Raw genomic sequence first — 22766 nt, forward strand, 5'->3', positions numbered from 1 at the left:
TCTACCTTCTTTTGCGATTTATGTTTTCTAAAGGAATCTACACTTTTTAAGCAGTAGGGCTACTTCTCCTTTCATTCGAAATAAAAATGTAAAGCTAGCATGTCCTACAAATATTGTGAGTTTAAAAATTAGCTACCACAAAAATAAACTCATTTGAGGCACACCTAAATTCAGTTTTTCTCCTTTTGATTTGATAGGTTATTATCTAATTATCACAGTAAAGTTATACTGTCTACGTTACTCTATAGGCTGGACACTTTCAAACAGCCCCAGTAGCTCACATCATAATTTCTGAGACAGGGTGTTGGGAAGCAATAAAACATTGGAAAGATAGTTAACAGATGAAGTCATTTTCAGTGCAGAATTCAGAAATTGATCAGTGTTCATATTTTAAGATCAAGAAAATAATATAATTTTAAAATCTTATTCTCTTCCCCAGAATCAAACTGTACCAGGAAGTTGTGGTGCATGATTTCCTCTCTGGTAGGACTTATAAAGCTTGATTTTTAGCACCAAAGGGAACAAAACTTACTGTGAAGAACTAACACCAAAGTGCCAGCTCAAGACTTTTCAAAGGTAAGCACTGAAAATTGAAGAACCACCAGGTGCCAGGGATCAGCATCTCCCTGAGAAGGCAAAGAGAAGGCAAAGCATGGAGCAAGGGGGAAGGGTCAGTGCCCTGACCAACATGCCCCCAGAGAGATGAGTTGGGTGGGGCTGGTGACAGCCAGCCAGAAGCTCAGACAGCCAGACAGGGGCACAGAGATGAGGAGGCACAGTCAGGGAGCCAGGCTGGCATGGGTGAGGCCAGGGACAGTGGCCAGGTCAGTGTGGGGGCCAGGGACAGTGGCCAGGCCAGGGTAAGGCCAGTGACAGTGGCCAGGCCAGGGTGAGGACGGGCCAGGAGCAGGGCAGAAGGAGCAGCCCAGGGGAGAGGATCCTGCTCAGAGAGGGCACAACAATCATGGCTTGGGCTGGCCCTGGGGACATGGGCTGAGTTTAAGGACGACAGCCAAGCCAAGAGGCCAAGCAGCCCCTCCTTTTGCCATGTCTCACAGAGCTCTTCCCCCACAGCTGAGCCAAAGCTGTGCAGCTGTGCCCAGCTGTGCTGCCCCCAGCACAGCACAGCCCAGCCCTGCCAGGAGGGCCCTGGGGCTGCCCAGTGCCATGACATTAGCTCCAAAGGAAATGGGACTTGTAAGAACCAAGGACAGAGCCTGCTCAGCTCCCAGCCTATGCACAGATTTCTTCAGAGAGCAGAACATCTGCGTTACGATACTGGCACAACTACAGAACCATCCTAAAAATGTGGTTTTCATGAGTTAGCCAAAGCTGTAAAGTGCAAGATTGTCAGTTTAAAATCCCTTGGCACATACAAATATCTACTTCCAAACAGAGTTGGAGCAGCACATCTCAATTAAAAAATAATTAAAATAATGTTGCTGCAATTAAGATATTGTCCAAACAAATTTTTGAACATAATTACAGTATATTCATTATATTTTAAAAAAACACCCAAATCTCCACCATTCTTCATCAATTTTTAGCAAATCTGAAAAATAGAAAATACATAATTTCTTTTACTTCTGCACACTTGAATACACAAGTCCAAAAAATTCTAAACAGGTATGACAAATAATATACAATCCAATCATTATGTTTTGACTGGATTTATCACCATGTAACAGTAAAAGGGTTTGGCTCCATGACTGTTTAAACCAACAAAACTCATCTCTGTTGGTGTCACTCCATGGACACATGGAAAATAATTCACTTCTTCCTGCTTGCTTCTTGTTGTTTAATTATTTAATTTTAAGCAGCTCTCTGTGGTATCAGAGAAATATCTGCTCTGATGCAAAAGAAGGGCAAGAACATGCAAGCAGGACAAAAGGACAGAGAACACTCTGAACTCCTGAGTCCCAAGTCACAGTGTTGAAATTTGGAATTGAATAGTCACATTAAGAAAATACATCAATGCTGGAGCGGAGCATTTAAAGTGCTTGTACTGAAGTACTTCCCTGCTTAGCAACCCCCCCATCACCACAAACATCTGCCCTAGTATTTATATTTTGTGCAATTGTAATGATCTTTAGAAGTTTAATCAATCAATCACTTTTGAGATCTGGAATTAAAGATATTTAATGACACTGCAGTTTTCAATTATACTGTATTATTTTTGAGGACTCTTTTTTAGAGGCTCCATATACTGTCTAATGGTAAACACATAATTTCTAGTTTAAAATATTTTAAGACACATAAAAAGGCTGAAGGATAATCATGTTTAACACTTTCAAATCAAAGACAAAGTTGGACAAATCAAAGACAAGTTTGCCAAGCAAACTTCCACCTACCATGACCATTCATGTTTGTGTCATTCCACTTTTTTAATCTCTACTCTACACAGCCCTGGATTCCGAAGCATCCTTGCCTTGTGTCTTTGTCCAGAAGATTCAAAGCAGAATTTACTTCCAAGTGTCATTTTCAGCACTTAAAAAATTTCTTTTTAGAACAAAGTCTGCATGATTTTACTGAAAATACTTGAGTGGTGAATTTAAGATAGGAGGAAAACAAGCACAGGCAAACAAAGCAGAACAGGAGAAATAAGGACATAGGAAAACAGACCTGATATGAGACTAAACAGGAAGGAAAGGAAGGAAAACTCTTTCATCTCTGATTAAGTATTTGGAAAGGAGAAAAAATTTTCAGAAAAAAAGTTTTCATAATTTCTGCTCAGCTTAGCAGTGTGATTCATGCTACCAGGCCTTGAAATGTACAAAAATGAAAAGTGATGGCTAAACCTTAGGTTTTTGTTTTGCTCCTTAGGTCACTAATTTTTTTGTCCTGACTTATTCTGGAAAAAAAGCTGCCTCTTGGGGAGATGGAGGTGTATGTCTCAGACTCAAACAAATGAATGCATCCCTGCTGAATACCCACATGGAGAAGGCAAGTAGGGTTGGAGTCTGGAGAAAAGAGCTTAAGGCAGAAACTTAGGAATGTACAGTTAATGCAGTGAGACAGGAGAGAAATATAACCTAAATATAACTTAAACATAACCTAAATCTCCTTTGAGCCTGAAGAAAGCTACTACATTTTGAAGCTTCTATAGATACCATAGAAGCTTATATATATATATATATATGTATATAAGCTATATATATATAGACATATAACACACAATAAGAAATAGAAGAGCACTGAAAGTCTTCTTGCTACCACACATTATTTCCAAAAGTAACTTTATGATTGCTGTTTTTCTACCTAATCCTTTATTGATTGAATAATTTCTAGTGATCCAGCTACAGGCCTGGTTTTTGTCACACTATTTCTATATATTAGGCTTTTTAAAATAAAAAAAGAAGGTATGATTTAAAATGTCAAAGACTGCTGTTCCTTATTACTAAGCTTAAAACCTTTGGGGATATTTTTCCCAACTGTAGTTTAACGCCTAAGCACAAATAAGGTCTGTTTCCAGATATGCTGTGCACTTGGTAATACAGGGAGGGTCATCTGCTGACATGCTGTTATCCTGCCAAGCAGAAAAAGCTTGATGAGGCTACTATTGCACAATATTTCTCAAAATAAATGTTGAAATTACTTTTGTATCTATTCATAGTGATACACGTTGTCTTGCTGCCCACCTTCCTCCAAGAAAGAGCTATTTTTAAAAAGGTGATTTATGCAGTGCACAAATATTTTTCTAGCTACTCTTCAATTTTCTATTAATAATTGAGATAGGATGAAGTGCCTTGTGCCAGCAGAGAAATAACTGAACGTGTCGTTATTGGACAAAGGCTCTGGTCAATATTTGTGTCCTGAGACTGGATGGGAAAACAGCTGCCACTGAAGTACTGAAAAAAAAAGTATTAGAAAGCTTTAGTCCAGGTTGTAGAGACAAATACACATTAAGCTCCTGTTCCAACCAGGCAAGAGAAACAAAGCAAGGGTGACTATTGTTCCAAGAAGCACAAAAACTTCTGACAAGTTCAGCTGTGATCTCCAGCAGAAAGAATTAGGCCTTATCTTAGGAAAATAAACTTTCTCAAAAGGATGAGCCAGTAGGTTCTACCACACTCTTCTGGATTCGCTGCCTTTAACTCTTCGTAAGACTACATGAAAGGCGAGAATAAATGAGAATTTATTTAAAACAGTCTGTTGATATTTCCTGGTCCTCCTTTTGCAGTTAACAACCATTGCAAACAGGCACGTGTAGCTGTATTAACAACTCTTTTTTAGTAAATCCAGACAGAAACTTGGAATTAACAAGCCTTGGCACTAAGAACATGATGACAGCCCACCACCTACATGGGAATGGAATTTTGTGCTGTTCTGGAAAGTGAGGTAGACTATGAAAACACAAACATTTTCTAATCTGTGTCCTTTGAGACACAAGACAATTCTACCATTGTGCTGTATCCCCAGATGCTTAGATACATCAGCTGGAAATTGAGGCACACATGGGAAAAAATCCCAAACAACCCCCCCAAAACACAAAGAAACAAACAAAAAAAAATCTGTGATCAGAAATAGGAGGTGGGAAAAGCAGCCCTTTATAAAGTGTTCAAGTACTTGCTTTAAAAAAATCTACCTGTCAACTTAATTGCACATTCCTTAACTAGCACCAGGCCCCTTCCCAGGCAGCTGTACCACTCTTGCCACACCAAAAAATAGGGAGACACAACAAGAGGGCCCACACAAGGCCATTAGACCAACTATTCTGATTGTTCTTATAGTCTTGTAAAAGACAAAGTTCTGCTGCAACAAAAAAGAAGGGAGACAACTCTTCTTTTTGCCCATGAGCTTGCATGATCCCCTTCAGGGAAACAGGATGTAAGCCTATAAACTTCTCGTGACAAGATCTGCCAAGTTTTATAACCATGCACTTTCTTCAGTCTCTCCCTTCTTCAGGCCAGTTGAGGCATCACTAACTAGAAATCTGAGCACCGAGTTTTCCTTCCTTATCTCCCTTTCTCTCCCCCTCCTTCTGGTGATCTTCATATCCTTATGTGCCCTGGAAAGGACATCTGGTGAACACGGGCTTACTGACTCACACTTCTTACAAGGCACCGAAAAGCAAGAAATACAGAATCTCCAAACATTTACTGGAAGTCAGGAGGACAAAATAAGGCAGAAGAGCAGCAAAACCACAGAAAACAGACAGCAAAAAGTCTAATGGACTGTGGGGAAAGGAGGATGAGATGGTAGAGGAAGAGTAAATTGGGGGTATAGCTATTGAAAAGTGTAAGGGAGCTAATAAGAAATGACAAAAATTCAAAATATAAAGGTAAAGGATTTTTGACTGCTAGCACAACAATCTAGTCCTGGTTAAACTCCAAACTCTTCAGTACTCTGCTACAGTAGATTTAGGAATTTACATGACATCCATCTGTATATATTAACCCTCCAATAACATGTGGTTAACAATATTAAATTAAACTGAATGTGTTGGAAAGAAATGCTAAATTCTCGTATGAAAGTTTTATTACTCCTTTCTATACACAACAAGAGGAATTTTAAAAACTTGCCCTGCAAAATATACTCTCAGTAAGACAAGAGAAAAAGACTGGCCTCAGTTTTCTCTTCCATACATTTACATTCCCATTCCATCTTCATGGCTTCCCTCTATAAATCTGATGCATGCAATGACTTTTCAGATTTGTCCTCATTGTTTTCCTCAGCCTGGTCCTGTGACAAAACACTCCAATCCAAATTTTCCACAGAAAAGCCAGGTGCCACAAGACAGGGTAATTACCTAAGAACTAACTGAAAGCCTCACTTTCTTTGACATTTCCTAAACTGTGCATTTACAGCTACCTTCACTAGAACTGATTAAAAAACTACCTCAAATTAGTTATCACATACACTGTACTTACAGAACAACACACCACACCACATGGTGCAACCTGCTGCACTTATGGTACCTCACACCACATTTTATGTCTTCAGAAAAGGGGAAAAAATGTTAGGTCTGTCCACATTCAAAATAATGCCTGCAATCTGATCAGAGCAATCCTAATGAATCTTGACATAACAAGCCAAGTAAAATCTCAGGACTGTGATGAAGTTAAGTGGCACTATACACCATGTTTGCCACAATTTTTCTTTTACTTGAACTACTATTTTAAAAAATTAATATCTTCCTTTTGGAATAATATTCTTTTTGGAAGGATACAATTAAATCATCCTAGTAGGAGATGGCATTGAGCTCATCAGATCTGATACTGCTTTCTGTGACACAAGCTTAGTATTGTTCACTATTGTTTTTCTGGTTTGCATCCATTTTTACTGCCTGTTTGAGAGAAGAATGGATGACAACACATATCCTGAGGCCATTTGGTTGCTCGAGAGTAAAACTGAGATTCACAGGTTCAGAAAAGATTATTAATTGTGCCATTATCCAGTGCTGCTACAAGTTTATGATTCAAAGTCACTTCACAAACCAATGGAATGAAGACTAGAAGTGTCAGGATTTAATGGCAGACAAGACCAGTACTGAGGTACCCAGGGAACAGAGATGCAACACTGTAATTGTAATGAGCAAGAAAACATTTGGTGAGGGTTGTGTTGGAGCATCTTCTTGAAAGACTGGGAGTAACAGATAACAACAGCATTATAGAAACTTTTTGGTCACACCACCTTTATTACAAACCTCCCTGGTTTTCTCTGGAGTTTGTACAGTATCCTAGGGCAGTGGAGCAGGGAATCTTTTTACAGGAATGTTTTTGTGACTACATAGGGGCCACACTCACTTCTGCCCCCAGGAACTTACAGATACCACATGGTGGGATTGGACTAGATGAGCTTTAAAGGTTCCTTCCAACCCAAACAACTCCATGATTCTCTAATGCTGGAGATAACTTACCACAGGCAGGCTGCACAAAAAGGTGCTCTGAATGTCTGATTAGGGGGTAAAAGCACAGTCAGTCATTCTTTCATTTGAAAGAAATTAATATTTACCATGCAGCTTTCTTGGCACATGATTAGAATTGAATTAGAACAGAAAAGACCTCATTTTATAATTTAGAAAAATAGATTTTTTTCAAAGCAGGTCTAGACATACCCAGTTGCTGAAAGAGAAGAGCCACACTGGTGCCTGTAACAGGAAGGCTATCATGTAGAGGAGTCTGTATCAGCTGTCGGTCTCCAGCTCCCAAAGAAAACAACTTCTGTAGAAAAATTTTTTAAATTTTAATTTATATAGAAGGAACAAGCTGTCATCATACAGATAAGTGATTCGTACTGCAAAAATTATTTGTTTTGTATACAGAAATTTAAAGTCAAATAGAGATCTGAAATATAATTTGGGGACAGTGATATGTCTGCTTGAATGTACAGCATGGTAGTGTCACCCTTGCATTTACACTGACTTAGTGAAATAGTTGAGGCTTTGAAGGCAGTTAATAGAACATTTCTATTAATACAATAAAAACATTTCTATTAATACAATAAAAAACCTCCCAGGAACGAAAAAGGTTTCAGATCCATTTAAATCAGAAAAATGTGCAGTATTACTAACTGAATTTCTTTGCTGTCTCCCATCCCCAGGCATGTATTAAGTATGAACCTACTCGTGACATGTGGGTACTGAAGAGGGCACTTCTGCCATTCCTGTGCTCCTGCTCTGCACAATAAAGTACAATTACAGCTTCAGCTACCTTTCCAGCACAAGAAGCCTCCCTGGAGGGAGGCAGGAAGTGGGAGTGAAAGGAGTGCACTTGAGTCTCGCATCCCAAACAGCTCTGCAATTGCAAAACACCCTCACTTTGCTGTGAGCAAATCCACATGGCACTCAGGCAGCGAGTGATGCCAAGCAGCTCCCTCTAAGCAGACTCCCATGGGCTGGGGGGCATTTCTGTGTGCAAATCCTCACTCTGTATGGCAGCAAAGGTGGGGAATGCAGGAAGGCAGCAAGCTCTGGCTGCTGCACAGCAGGTATTTAAAAATCTCCCCAGTAAACCCAAACAAGTGCCTGAGCTGTAGCAGAGATGCTCTGCCCCAGCTCTGCAGCAGCAGTGGGTGCAGGTCAGTGACCCATTTCACAGCTGACCGTTTCTGGAAAGAAATGCTGCAAGAGAGATATAATTCTCTTCTTATAATCACTCTAAGAGATATAATTCACTATAATTCACCTTCAGCCCTGCAAGCATAAGGCTGAAGAAAGAAAAGACAAACACTGAATTTCTGATTTAAATGACAGTTTGACAGTAGCAAACTTAAGCTGGAAATGAGTGAGCATTTTATTTGAAGAGAGAAAGCAGAAGGAAGAACAGCATGACTTTTCCTTCCTCTTCTAGCAGAGCAAACAGAGAAAAGCTGCATTTTTGGACAGGGAGAAAAAAGAGAGGAGAGAAGCACAGCCAGAAGCTCAAGTGGATCACCAAAACCAAATACAAGAGGCTCAAATATCACTGGAAAAGAGGGTTTCTGATGAGGAGATAAAATCTCATTACTCCCCCTCAAAACCAAAAACAAGGATAGAAAAACCAGAGACGTGGCAGCCTGGAGAGCAGCAAGGCAGAGCTTGACTGAGCTGACAGGACACCCTGACACTAAGGGAAGTCCCACAGCAGCCTGGGCTATGGCAAAACCAGAACAGAATTAGGAACTTGTAGCATTTCAAGAGGGTTAAAAATCCATAGGTTGAGTGGGAAGCTGTGTGTGTAATTGACTTTAAAATGTTGCCACCTGCACATGTAGTTTTCTGGTATGTTTCATAGTAAGGACCATAATTTCCCATCATTGCCACAGCATAAAGTAACAACCATACACAGAAGACTCAACTGGCTTATCAAAACCCCACAAATGTATAGGAATAATTTATAAAAAGTAAATCAAGAAACAAACCTGACTTTTCTGCTCACAGAAAGCACAAGTGAAAAGCAGAAAGAAGTCTACTTGCTAGAAAACTTTATTTTAATTTTTGAATGCATGGGCCATTTGCAATATTTAATTCCTCTGAGTAAATCCCCCATTTGAGTTACTTTTTACCATTTAAAAAACAAATTATGGAAACAGAAATTTAAATGAGTTATCAAAGAAATGACCAGTGGAATCCTGAACTCCATCAAAGAAAAAACATGCATAAATGAACTGATATGAAGCTTATGTTAGAAAATGGTAAAGAAAAAAAAGTCTTTAAAAAATTTCTGTAACAAGCAAAAATATTCCTGAACACGTTATTATTTAAAAACTAAACTTATACAAACTGCTTAATTTGTTAATGTGCCCTGTAAAAGCCAACTCAGTGACAAAATTAACCCTTTGACCTTATCCTGGAAAGGAATTTTTGCTGTCTTTAGAAGACAGGCCACAGGGAAAGCACTCACAGGCCACAGGGAAAGCACTCAGCTGAACTATGATCTTTTTTTCTTCAAAAATATCTCAAGAATTTATTTTTTGTTTTCTTCATAAATTAAATTAACTGGAAAAATACCCTTTTCCCCCCTAGCCCCCCCTCCCCATTTACCTGAGACCCTCCAGAAGCAGGGACAAGGCATGAGCAGAGATTTGCAATGAGAGTCTCCAGTGACACATTCACACTGTCCACATACACGGTGTAGATCAAGCCAAGGCAAGCCTAGAAAGGTTGACAAAATATATCAGACTGCAATACAGGTCAAATTATTCAAAGATCTATGTATATAATCTTTAAAAAAATAGTTATTAGTAGTTACTACTGCAGTGAAGTACCCTCCAAGCAAAGTAATTTGCCACAGAGGCAATAACTCATTTTATAAAATTAGCTTGGCTACTTGCAAGGGATGTATGGTTTTTTTTTAAACGAAATTCTAGGTATAACGTTTTTGCTTTGTTTGTTATATAAGAAGTGCTTTATTATAAGCTACTCTTAAAAGTTACAAAAATCAACACAGTTTCATCTGTTCTTTGAACTCTAAAGTACTTAAACCTGACTGGTTTCCAGGGTAGAACACTGATTAATCAATGAGCTTCAGAGGCTCATTTTAAGAACAGCATCAATCACTAACAATTCCATATGTTTTTTAGCTTACATTCTTTATCTTGTTATATCAATGTAAATATATTTTATATTCATGGTATATTAATATTTCAGCATGTTTTATTAACGGATCAAATTTTGATTGAGAAATCACAGATACAGCTTTAGCGTTTTTACTAATAATTTAATCCAGATCAACGTGACATTCTAAGAAGCCTTTGGACAAAAGGAAATAACTCCTCCACAGCATCTTTTGCCTTTTAACTGCTGTAACTTTGATAAATCAGCAAATATTTTAGTAGTTCTCTTCTTAGAAATAATTCCAACAGTAACTTTTCATATCACACATAGTTAAACAGTGAAACTTTGTGTTGTGGATTGTAAAATATGAATGTTAAGAAAGTGAACTAATTATAGAAAAATCCACAGAAACAACACCTCTGGTTCAGGATGTCATTTAACCATTATTCACATTGAATGAGGAAAGCATTTTGTAGAACTATTTCTACAGCCTGCCCTATTCTTACCCACTGTGCTTTCCACTTGCCATGGGCCACTATGAGAGACAAAATCCTGGGCTACAAGGACTTTTAATCTCACATGGTGCAGTCATCCTCATTGTCTAAGGACAACTGCTGAGTGATTTCCTCCCTTCATCTGTAAACTGAACTTTATTTGTTTCTGTTAATATGTATTAGCTTAGGAGAAATTTAAGCTTTTCATTTATCTCAGATAAGTCATATTTCACCAGCTGAAAGTAATCCAAGGTCCTGAATCTTGGTCATGCATCTTAATTTGGTCTGGAAGAGGCTCAGACATTTTGCTTTATGTATGGAGGAGAACTAGATTTTTACTATTAATTTACCATTATATAGTTAGTCAAATATTGTCTGGTTTTGTCCTAATAACTTCTTTCATTACAGAGTACACTGAGGCCAGAAAAATCTCTACCACTCCTTCTGTGTAGTTTTAAAACTGCTTGGAGGGTAAAAAGGCACTACTTGAACCTAAAGGGGCTATTTACTGTCACAGATGGTGAATTTTATTAAGTTCAATCTAAAGCTACTTTTGCTTTTAAATTCCCAAATCAACCCTGAGTGAGATATTTTGGATCAAAAGAACAGTCATTGTTACCCATTTAAAATCAGATTTTTCTGCTGATACATTGTAAATAGCAATTGCAAGTTCTTTACCCTGAAAATTTCGGGATAATCTAGTCTGGACACCAGCACCAGACTTTTAGGAGCAAATACTTCTGCAGGCTGAATTAAACCAGACTCCTCTTCACCTTCAATTTCTTTGGTTCCCTTGAAAACAGAAACACTTCAATTAATAAGCAGGAAGAAAACTCAAACCAAAATGTTAGCAGTTTTACCAAAAGTTAACATTTCTCAGAGCTTCAGAAAAGCACTGCATTCTTTGAAACTGGTAACAAAATCAAGTAACAGGAGCACACTCCAATGGCTGCCTCAACTCCCTCAAGGTTCTAGATGTAATTCAGTTCATTAAAACTCACCCTGGGAAGTCAAGCACCAACGCACCTAAATAAAGTTCTCTTAAGACAGCAGTTTAACAGGACACTGTTCCACATTAAATACTCCCTGTGGCACATTTTAGACAGTGAAGGGGATCACAGAACAGGATCCTTCCACGTCAAAGTGTTAGCTGATCTACAATCTCTCCAAATACAGAGATCACGCATTTCACAAAAGAATGGTTGTCGTCCTCATATTAATACAATTCAATTTCTTACAGAATTCCCACTATCATTACAGCTGAAATTATCTGTAATGTCATCTCTAGCCTGACCTAGTGTATTTGGAATTTAAAGAAATTTCTTCACCAGAAGACTGGTTAAGTATTCTCAAAAAAATTCCTCACACTTAGGAACCACTAAGGTTATTTAAAAAAAAAAAAAAAGAGAGAGAACAGCACAGTGCAGATAAACTTGTAGTTGCTCATGATATTGTGCAAGTGGCTATAACCTTCTTGCCAGAACTTATTCAATCACAAATAGTTTATTATTATTCATAGCCAAAACTGAAGATGTCACTAAATATTTTCATTTCTAAAATTCCATACATTCTTTGACAAATTAAGTTTTCAGATGACAGAATGCCCTTGCTTTCCAATTTCTGGATGTAATTCTCTCCAACCCCGCACCACCCACCAAATTTCTTTTATTTGTTCCTCTGACCAAGCATTCTTCCAAGCAAAAATCACTCTATTATCTCAATTAGGAACACGAGAAAAATTATGTCCATTTTCATATGACAACATGAAGTATCTGCCTTCTATTTCTGTCACATTACTACTCATCATTTCAGTTCCTTAAAAAAAAAATCCAACATTTCTCCTAAATGGACGAAATCTGATAAAAATGCTCTTAAATGCCAGGAATGCTGCAAGTTCGTGAGCTTTACTTCACAACTTCAATTCAGAATGTAGAGTTTCTTTAGGAAAATGCTAACCCACAATTTAGAATTCAAGATAAAATTATATAAGAAGAGAGTACTTGGGTTTTAATCGGAATACCTTGGTTAATACAGTATAACACTTTCATACTAAAATAAAACCGGTTGGTTCAACAGTACATGTACACACATGGGCAAACACTTGGCTTTGTACATTAAATTTTACTTAAATGGCAACCAATGCATTTGCATTGTATGTGCTTAGCTGAGACTGCACCTCATTTCTAAGATAAAATTGTGATTCACAAATTTCACGAATAGAGAAACACAGTAACTCAACATCCCACACAGGTTCATTCATTTTCATCCATTTTAATGCTGACAGGGAGAGCTTTTACAGGAATTACAGTCCCCTCCCTCTGCCCCCCAAAATCCCCACATTTTTTAATTATCAGCAGAAGTTTACTGTATCAACCATTCCAAAGACCAAGTATGAGTTCTAGGCATAAAGACAACAGTTTCTGGATATCTGACAAATGGTGGGCTCTGACATTAGGAAATATGAAAATAAAACACATTCCACATTCCTAAAAGCAAGGGAACATGGAAGCTCCTCCATATTCACATGGTGCTAAGATAATGAAACCTCAGGGTACTCAGGCAGGGAGGAGCTTTCCACGCAAGACCTTTCTCGTAAAATCCACACAACTTCAGACCAAGTCTTGAATTAATTCATAATTAGATTTAAAGCTTTCGGGGCACGACAGCAGCACAATACTGATTGATAAAGCATTTATACTCTCAAACCACTCTCCTACTCCATAAAAGAGTTACAGAAAAATGCAATGTGACTGCTGTGTTTCTTCCCCAGCTCAACATTCTGACAGGCACACAGGCACATTATTAGGAGTCACTAGACTAAGTAGATAATCATTTCAAACACATGACTTTTAACCTACTTTTCAAGCAAAGTATTAACAGCATAAGTATTCTGTACCAAAAGTAATTACAGAGCACTAAAGCCACAAATGTGATTGTATTTACACTTCTGGTCACACACGCACACATACACACATTTTATCTTTCTTTATCCCTTTTTCCATCTAAGGAAAAAATATTGTCTAATAAAAAATAACAAAATGAAAGAGTTTGTTATGTTGGGGGCTTTTTACAATAACTTTTTATTTTATATATGCAGCATTTAGTTTACAAGTTAAGTAAGAATAAATGGATGGTATGGAAAACCTTGCTAAGGATACACAGATTGAAAGATTAATTTAAATTACAGAATCACAGAGCCACAGAATCATTTGGGTTGGAAAAGACCTCTGAGTTCAGCCTCTGAGTGAACACCACCCTGCCAATTAGACCACAGCGCTGAGTGCCATGTCCAGCTTCTTCTGGAGCACCTCCAGGGATGGTGACAGCACCACCTCCCTGGGCAGCCCATTCCAGCGTCTGGTCACCCTTTCCCTGAAGAAATTCCTGCTGATGTCCAACCTGAACCTCCCCTTGAGGCTGTGTCCTCTCATCCTGTCACTCATTGCCTGAGAGAAGGGACTGGTCCCCACCTGGCCACAGCTCCCTGCCATGGAGTCATAGAGAGTGCTGAAGTCCCCTCTGAGCCTCCTTTTCCCCAGGCCAAACACCCCCAGCTCCCCCAGCAGCTCCTCATCACACCTGTGCTCCAGACCCTTCCCCAGCTCTGTTGCCCTTCCCTGAATTTGCCTTGGTTAATTAATATTGAAAAAGATTCCTTTTTTTTTTTTTCCCCATCCATTTTTCTCTTTTTATTTATTCGAAATAAGCAAACTTTGAGAACAGATGAATTTAGAAAAATTTACCACTAGAGAGCAAACCAGTGTTCCAGATCCTTAACAACCCATTTAATTTAACAGGTGATAAACATCTAAAATCTAATCCAGAAATACCTGTGCCTTGAGAAGGCAAGTGAATATTATTTTCTTTTTTACCATCCAATTAATAAAGTCCTCGAAAAGACTTTTCCATAGGCTACAGAGTAGGTAACAGAGACTGATCTAACTGAATCACAGAACTGCATGAGCTGTGGTTATAGATGATTTCACCAAGCTTAAAATATTCAGTCCTGTGTACTTAGACATGACCAAAGCCCATCAGGGTCCTCTTCCCTGCCTGTCACACCCAGAATCCTCTTTTCTTCTGCACCTTGACTTGGTTTCTGAAGTTATAAGAAGAATATAATCTGTAAACTACGGCTCACTTATGTCCTTAGAGAAGTTTTCCCCAGAAATTTCCTGGGTGTTGCAAACTATCACAAAAACTTACATGCAACATGACGCTATTGAATGTTAACATTTATATCACATGAGATCAAAAAAATGTATAGGAAAAATTAAGAGAACCAATTTTAAAACTAAAAATAATATTAAATCCTTGAAAAATTAAAATGCAATTATTTCTTGTATAGGTAGAACATGGTTGAAAATATATCATAAGTTTGAACAGAAAAATCTTACCTGGTTTTACAACAAAATGATTTATTTACTTGCTCTCTTTTTTCCGTCTCTCTTTTTCTGCATTAATAATATTTGCTACACAAACTTGGAAAATGGTGAAACTTCTTTTGAACGTCACAGGATGCAATTTCATTTTGCTTACCTTGGCTGCAATAGCTATAAAGTGGTCTCTTAAAAGACTGGCCAAAGTGTGTGTGTGTGTGTTCAGTACACTTAAAGCACACCAATACATATATTTAAACTCAAGTGTTTTCATCTATTCTAACAAATGTGCACATACACATCTACACTAAAATATATGCGCGCGTGTGTGTATATATATATACACACACACACACATATATATATATACACACACACACACATATATATATATATACACACACACACAACTCCCAGAATGACACAATAATCAGTTTCACAGGTTCTTATAAAAATGAGAGCACAGAACTAGAGAGTGCACCTGTTGGCCTTTCTTCTTTTATAGGAAAAGCAGCCACTGAGCATTATGACCTCAAGTGATGGGGTAAATTAAAATATGCAATAACCAACCAGTTGAACTAACAGCATCACTCCAGAGTTTATGAATAACAATAAAAGCAGCTGAATTAATAAATGCATTAAACCAGCTTTGAACCCTGACTGATGACCAACAGTTAGAAAAATTAACTGTAATCACCACTGTTCATCATCACTCTGCTATTTATTTGTTTCCTTGTTTTCTGAAAACAACTTGTTCCTTGGATTAGCCAAGGGATGTACATGGCATCAAGCCCAAACTAGACAAATTCAGCCTTATTATTTAAACATTTTTTAATGAGGAAGGTAACTGACAACTGCAGTCACCAGCAGATCAGGCATGATGTCCCAGATCCTAGAAAAAGGTTTAGTACCTTCTCAATCATTGCAATTAAAATTGAACACTTGTGGGGTTTATACACATTAAGTAAGGTATTGCTTTGTTTAATCAGTGTCTTTTTGCTCTAAAAATCCCTCCACATCTATAAAAAAGTGTAAAGCTGAGCAGTGTAAAGTGAAAAAGTGTAAAGTTTGCAGCATTTTATCAAGTAATGAGATAAGAGTTTGAAAGCTTGGTATTAGAAAAAAAAAGTATTAAACAAAAGGTAATTATGATAATAAAATATTGCATATTTCCCTCAAATAAATTGGAGTCAATCAAGAGCAAAATACTTGCTGTACAGTGAAATGTATATTAAATACATTAAATATAACAAATACTAAATAAATAACTCCATCATGCATGTAACAAGAAAATAGGTGCTCACAGCCATGAATTCTTTTCATTTCATGTACATTTATGTCCAAGTTAGAATATTTGTGGGTGACCTGATGTCTGGTCAAGGCTGACCTTACACTCCAAGTTTTCTATCGAGTGGCAATGGACTATGGAACATCTCTCTGCTTCCCACTCACTTCCATGAAATTCCACTTCCTGTAAGCCACATCTGGCTGACACTGGATGGGTTTCAATGTTGCATGGGGCAAATCAGGAAAAAACCAGATATTCTCAGGCAAGTGTCAACTTCTGCTTAAAAAATTCTGTTAGAACTTCTAGAAGAAAAAGGTGACTGATTTTGTGCTACTTCAGTGAAAAACCGTAACTCATTTAAAGGCAACAGATGTGGCAGCCAAAAAAGAAAAAAAGCTTTAAAAAACAACTTTATTCATATTAACCTTATCTTCTTTTATTAAACAGAGATATTAACTGCCATGATCTAGCCTTCAAACTTTAAGGCTTCCTTTGAACTTTTATAAACCTGATTTTGCCATAACAATCACATTATTTTAAGATGTCAATTCTGCTTCTAAATATTGACATTTAACTTAAAGATAACCATCTAGCCAAAATCAACATTAGGAACCAAAGTCAATTATGAAAGATCAAAAGGACCTACCAATATGGTCATAAAAAATTCTCCCTACTACAGAGTGCAGCATTATCATTTGCTCCATCAACATGCAACTGCATTACAGCACACATGAACCACAGTCACCCTTCTCCTATCTTTTCACCCTAGTCCCTCAGAATCTGGAATGCTGGCTCTGATTCATCTTAAGCAGAGAAAAATTAGCTTTATCCTCATGTCAGAGGGAAGAAAATCAATTTAAACAGAGGCACTAATAGGAAAGTTAGAAAACACGAGGCCTTAGATGTAGCTGTGCTGTTCTGAGGGTGGAAGCTGGCAGGCATTACTTGAAACTCAGAGGAAATCAAATGTGAGCAGAAACCGGAGTTAGAGTTGTGCTTTAACAATTCGTTCACCCTTAGAAAGAGAACGAACTTCTCTCATTCCAAAACTTGCTCTCCAGTTCTTCATTATGTCAAAAACCAGTTTGCCCTATGCAAAGTTTTGCATTGAAATGATGCCAAATTGACCAAGCCTGTTGTTTTTCTACTAACTGCCCAGCAAAGATTTAGAGACCGTGTTCAATTTCTTATTTTAGGAAAAATTATTTGGAGTTTACTTTAGTAATCTTATGCCAATTACTCATTTGGGACAGATCCCTTTCTCCTTATGTGACTTGGTCTCTGTTTGTCTTATTTGCAGCCAAATACACGCTTAGCTGCTTTATTAACAATCAAAGGCCAAAAAACATTCAGCATCAATTAATTTTATTTACTTGCCAGAGTATATAAATGCATGTATCCAATAAATTCTAACACATGTAGGAAAGTTAAAATAAACTAAGCTGCCTGCTGCCAGAAGTCAAATCTGCAGCCCGTCTACAATCTGCAGTAGTGAGCTAAAACCACAGGTGAACAGATCTGCTTTGTGGCTTGCCTGTGTGCACTGCAGCTAAACCTATACTGGAAAAAATTAAACCAGCATAAAAGCCATTATCTTGATTTAATTATTTCAAAATGGGGATAATGCAATGTAGTAATGCACAGTAAGGAGCCTATCAACTAAAAAAAGATAAGGATCAAAGAAAATGAATGAAGATCATAAACTTATCAAAAAGAGTAATCTCGAGGTTTTATGACAGGTCAGCTGGTTCCCTCCCTATGTACTACTGACACTTCAGAGTACAAATGTGATAGGAAAGAGTTTGCAAGGCACCTTCCAGCGTTACACACAACTGACACCACCACAATCTATGAGATGTTTACCATTTAATGCCCTCACTTTGAAAACCTCCAGAAGGCGCTGATAAGGATTGTCACATAAAAACATTGAAAGCACTTTGGAACCAAAGTAACCTCACACCTACACTTTGCACATTTCAGTGCAGCTTTCCAGCCAAAGTGTCTGGAATAGGATGTGCAAGCTCCAGAGGATCTGGGAAGTCCAAGATGATGCCACTGAGTTGCCCTGCTGGAATATCAGTAATCAATAGCATTAAGCAACTGCTTTTACTGTGTTAATTTTTCCCTGAGGAACGGCAAAGAACTGCAATACTAGGTCCTTAGCAAGAACTATGCAGAAGCAAACATCATTTCAGAGCTTCAGGTTTACTAAACCTTTCTGAACTTTCCAAAAGGCAGCTAACCTGATCCATGAATTCACACAGCTCAAAACTAAGGTGAGAAAACTGCAGACACCTACGAAACACGTGGAGAACAAAAGGCAAAACTCAAATCTAAGAATGCTGTAATTCATATCCTATTTTAATTCACTATAATGTTTTTGAAAAAGAATATAGAACAGCATATGTAGGCATACACCAAGGCAACATTTTACAGACACAGATTGTTTTGGTTAATTAAAACAGTTAATCCCTTTGAATTGCATATGGGGAAATGCATTGAAAAGACCTCCAGTGAACTGCTGAATTAGTATTATACTACTGTTTGAAAGTCAGCTGAATCTGATCTCTACTGACAAAGAAATGCCTCTGCTTAAAAGATAGCATCTCCTTGTCCTGTGAGCTGAACTTGGGGCCTCTGTTCAACAACACAGGAGTTAAGAGGACAAGGTGACCTTTACCCAACACAAGTTTTTGTACCCTGCAAAAGCATGAGTTCAGCTTGGGGATGTGTGTGCAAATGCACGAGGCAGGGGATGAACAGGGCAGGAGAAATTATTGCCAGAGTTATTAAGATGGAAATATGATTTCCTCTGTACAACTGTTCTCATCTTAACTTTAAATTCTGGTCTAAAGAGGACCTTAAATGTAAAAAAGGACATTAAAATACAAATCTGTTTCTTATATAGACAATTATCTGCAATCTGGCCTTTACACCAGACTAGAAAGGAAATAAGGCATCACTTAAATCTCTATACAATGTCACAACAGCCATTTTTCAGTAGATTCAGAAAGATGGTGATGCAACATACTAAACATTGCTTTTAAAATTGGGAGGTTTTTTTACTCAAAATGTGCTTTGGGGCATTGACTATATGCAGAAACTTTCAGAATAAAATTAGCATTTGGGATACTAACAAAAAATGATTAAACTTCATTTTAGGAAGAACATGCTCATTTAATATCCAAGGGAGGGGTCAGATTTCCCACACAAAACAGGTACAACTGAACTGAGTGTTCTCAGCCTCTGGTAGAACCCAAACATCAGTGACTCACTGAGCAGCATATGCCTGAGCACACCAGGATCACCAACTCTCCAGCTGAAAAATCCTAACTTTTTGAAGCACAATCATTTTGTTGGCAGTTTTTCCCTTGACTCAGGAAATATCTGTGATTGTTGCAAATCTGCCATTTTATGGTTTGGGATTTTTACAAGTTCTTTTTCCTCCTTTTACAGGGGAGGGCAGAGAGAGGAAGAGAATGTGAATAGCAGGAAACAGGAGAGCTGTGAATTATTACTTATGTCCATTTTCCAGAGCAATACATTTAATCCTACATTTCTGATTGCAATGTTTTAACACACACACTCTTGAGACAACACACAAGCATGAGACAATCTTGTAATAAGATTGGTATAAACAAATGTTTGGGGTGTTGTGCTGACCTCACTGAGCAGATTTTCTGTAATGCAAGAAATGCAGTTGCACAGGCTCAATTGCAGGCATAAATCATCCTCTAATTTGTTGATGGTGGGGTTGGGAAGAGAGGGCAAATTTCTTTCCAAGTGCAAAGCAATGTACAAATTGACCATTATGCTCCTAAATTATCTGAGTCAACATTTTTTAAGAAAGATTCTATCAGTGGTGCTCTTCCAAACATTGTTAATATAAATTCTAACTGTGTAACTGGTAAGAAGCACAACTGAGGTCACTAGAAGTATCTGCTGAGTCAAAAGTATTAAATCAAGTCCTTGTCTGCTAAGTGGTAACATGCAGAAATTGCTGTTAGAAATAAGAACCTCATTTTAGCAAACTGTGTACACCACACAGAACTAAACATGCTAATGCATGCATGTATATGTATACAAATATACATTTTTTTAATGATCAATAAAGCTACAAACATAGAGACATTGAGTTTTATGGGTGAATGTTAGTTATGATCCTTCTGAACACCCTTTGGCTGCTCAACAGCTTCTGGCTTCAGCTGCCAGAAAAATAAATTAAGTAGACTTTTTTTTTTGGTTGATAAAACAAGGTTTTTCCAAATCACTGACATTTCAAATTTCAAACCTATAAGGTTTCAAGTCCACAGAAGCAATCAAAATACAGCAATGGGACATCACACACCTCCACATCCTCCCAGTCCCCCTAAAAAAACCAACCAACTTGGAAGGCACTTTGAGAGGAAGGGAAATAGGGATGTTTTGACTCATTCTCCTCCTCCTAATTGCTGCAGGCGCATGGAAGTGAATGAGGCACCCAGCTCTGTTTGCTAGAGTATGTAAATAGCACCTTAAGCCAGACAGAAATGTGGATACAGCCAAGCACGTGCTGGAAACACAAGAAGCTGGAAGAACCAAGAACCAGAGCAGTATCTCAGATTTGTTTACACTCATGTAGGAACTTGAGGTGGGAGAGAAACCTTGCATAGAACTGCTCTGCAACATGCTCAGAATGCCTCTAAATGACAGCAGCTTTATCACTGTTAATTGAACTGCCTCTAGAAGTGTCTACCCACAATCCAATTTATTTTGCTCTTAAGGTCAAACTTTCTAATGCGTCATTTTAAACCCAGATGAAGAACACATCCTTATTTAGCTTTAGCAAATGTTACTGACACAAATAAGTGAGACTAGCATCCTAAACCAGAACCCCTCATGAAGGACTCCATGGCAAAGCTGTGTCACCGGAAATCACACAGCACCAAGCGAGTTCCATTCCCCTGTTTAATGGAGTGTGTTCTCTCACTTGTGCCTACAGACAGATATGGAGTATTAATCAGCTAAAGTTAACAACAATCTTTTTTTATATTATCACCTTTTTCAGAGCTGATTGCTAATCAAATTGACCAGCACCCATGCAGGTAATGAATTCTGGGTCAGTCAGAACTGCAACAATGCAAAGGAAGATTCATAGATGCCACCAAAGAAAACAGCATTCTATTTTCTGTCCAGGAGTAAGAAGTTGAAAATAGGCCATCAGCTGATTGATTACTACAGCCTGTGCTTTCCTCTGGAAAACTTGTTATGGCATGCAACTGCCAAGAGACTACACTGAATCCAGGACTCTCAGGGATAGCAGGGAGGATACTTTTTTCCTGCAGACTGTGTAGTTTGTACAGCTGCTATATGAACCTTGCACCTTGGGTTATCATGGTATCACTTATGTATTCCATGTGAGTACAAACTCCTTACACTTCTGGTAGCATTTATTTGCAAATTATCCTGTAACAAACAACTGAAGCAGGGATGGATTAAACCAAACCAACAGAAGTCTTCTTGACTGGAGTCTGCCCTTGAGTCTTCTCAGACTCAACTGTGTCTAAAGGGTTTGCATTACTATGCAGAAGGTTCCAAAAAGGTTTGATGGTTCTCTTGGAGCATTCACAGGCTGAGAAATGAGTTTGTTTTCAATTCCCAGTTTAATTAACCACAGAAACTTCCAAGTGGTTGATTCCATTTTCTTTTTCTTTTTTGCGATGATTCTGCCAAGCCAAACATCTCATCTGCTGCTCTGGCTGAATTCTGACCAGCCTCATGTATCACCAAGGTTTACCTGGAGAAGGCTACTGGGAAAGAAGAGGTTTTGTGGGTTTTTTTGAAATTTAATCTTCCTTTTGCCTCAGTAAGTTATATCAGTCAGTTAAGGAAAAACTGAACTGTATTTATCTGTGCAAAGTACCGCCTAGATTTCATTTCAAGTCCTGGGCACAAGGTTTCATAGATTATTTCATTAAGCATGCATCTGAATGGTTAAATCAATATTACTGTCAGAGCCCAATGCTCTGAGCTTAGGTTTCATTACAGATTGTACACGTGCTGGATTCTTGTCTAATGACCATGAAACAGGGCACGTTCAATTATTCTCTTTGGGTTTCAGAAAGAAACAGGAAGTTTTGCTATAAACAATGCAGTCATAGAATAAATTTCACCACAGCAAGTTCATCTGAAAAATATGCATTCTTTACAACACAGCCAGGAATGGCATTATGAGAACCAACATCCTGCTGCACTCAGTTTTTTATTGTTTTTTACTTTGGGTTAATTTGTATTAATACTTAGGCAATATAAGAAAAAAAAAAAGTTTTAGTTAATACTGGATGTTTTGTGATGAGCATTACTTCAAAGATGTGGATAGGGAATCAAAAGCAGCTGCTAGAAACCACAGGATAAATAACAAGTTTGCTAAATTTAGTTTATGTTATGAAATACATAGAGTGGAGGAAGAGTCAGCCATTGTAAATTTTTATCAGCTGGGAAAGAATTACTATAGAATATTTCACTCTCTACTTATAAAATAAGGGAAATATGACAGACATTACATTTCTAAGAGGAATGTGTCAGCTGATCTACACTAAAGCTTAAGCCTAAAACACATCTAATATTGGGGTACATTTCTGCTTTCAAAT

The 22766-nt window shown here is 37.9% G+C and overlaps 1 protein-coding gene across 7 annotated transcripts in view; it reads right to left on the reverse strand.

The window, feature by feature from the left end:
- SBF2 (SET binding factor 2) overlaps positions 1 to 22766 on the reverse strand; it is a 232280-nt gene that overhangs the window by 109222 nt on the left and 100292 nt on the right. For all 7 annotated transcript variants that reach the window (XM_041415221.1, XM_041415217.1, XM_041415218.1 and 4 more), the window contains exons 4-6: positions 11149 to 11262; positions 9464 to 9574; positions 7058 to 7163 (exon numbers count right to left, since the gene is read on the reverse strand). In XM_041415221.1, the coding sequence (XP_041271155.1) occupies positions 7058 to 7163; positions 9464 to 9574; positions 11149 to 11262 (331 nt within the window). The remainder of the gene's footprint in view (positions 1 to 7057; positions 7164 to 9463; positions 9575 to 11148; positions 11263 to 22766) is intronic.

The sequence above is a fragment of the Onychostruthus taczanowskii genome, unplaced genomic scaffold (genome assembly GCF_017590055.1).
Source record: "Onychostruthus taczanowskii isolate IOZ18803 unplaced genomic scaffold, ASM1759005v1 scaffold49, whole genome shotgun sequence".
Taxonomy (NCBI): Eukaryota; Metazoa; Chordata; class Aves; order Passeriformes; family Passeridae; genus Onychostruthus; species Onychostruthus taczanowskii.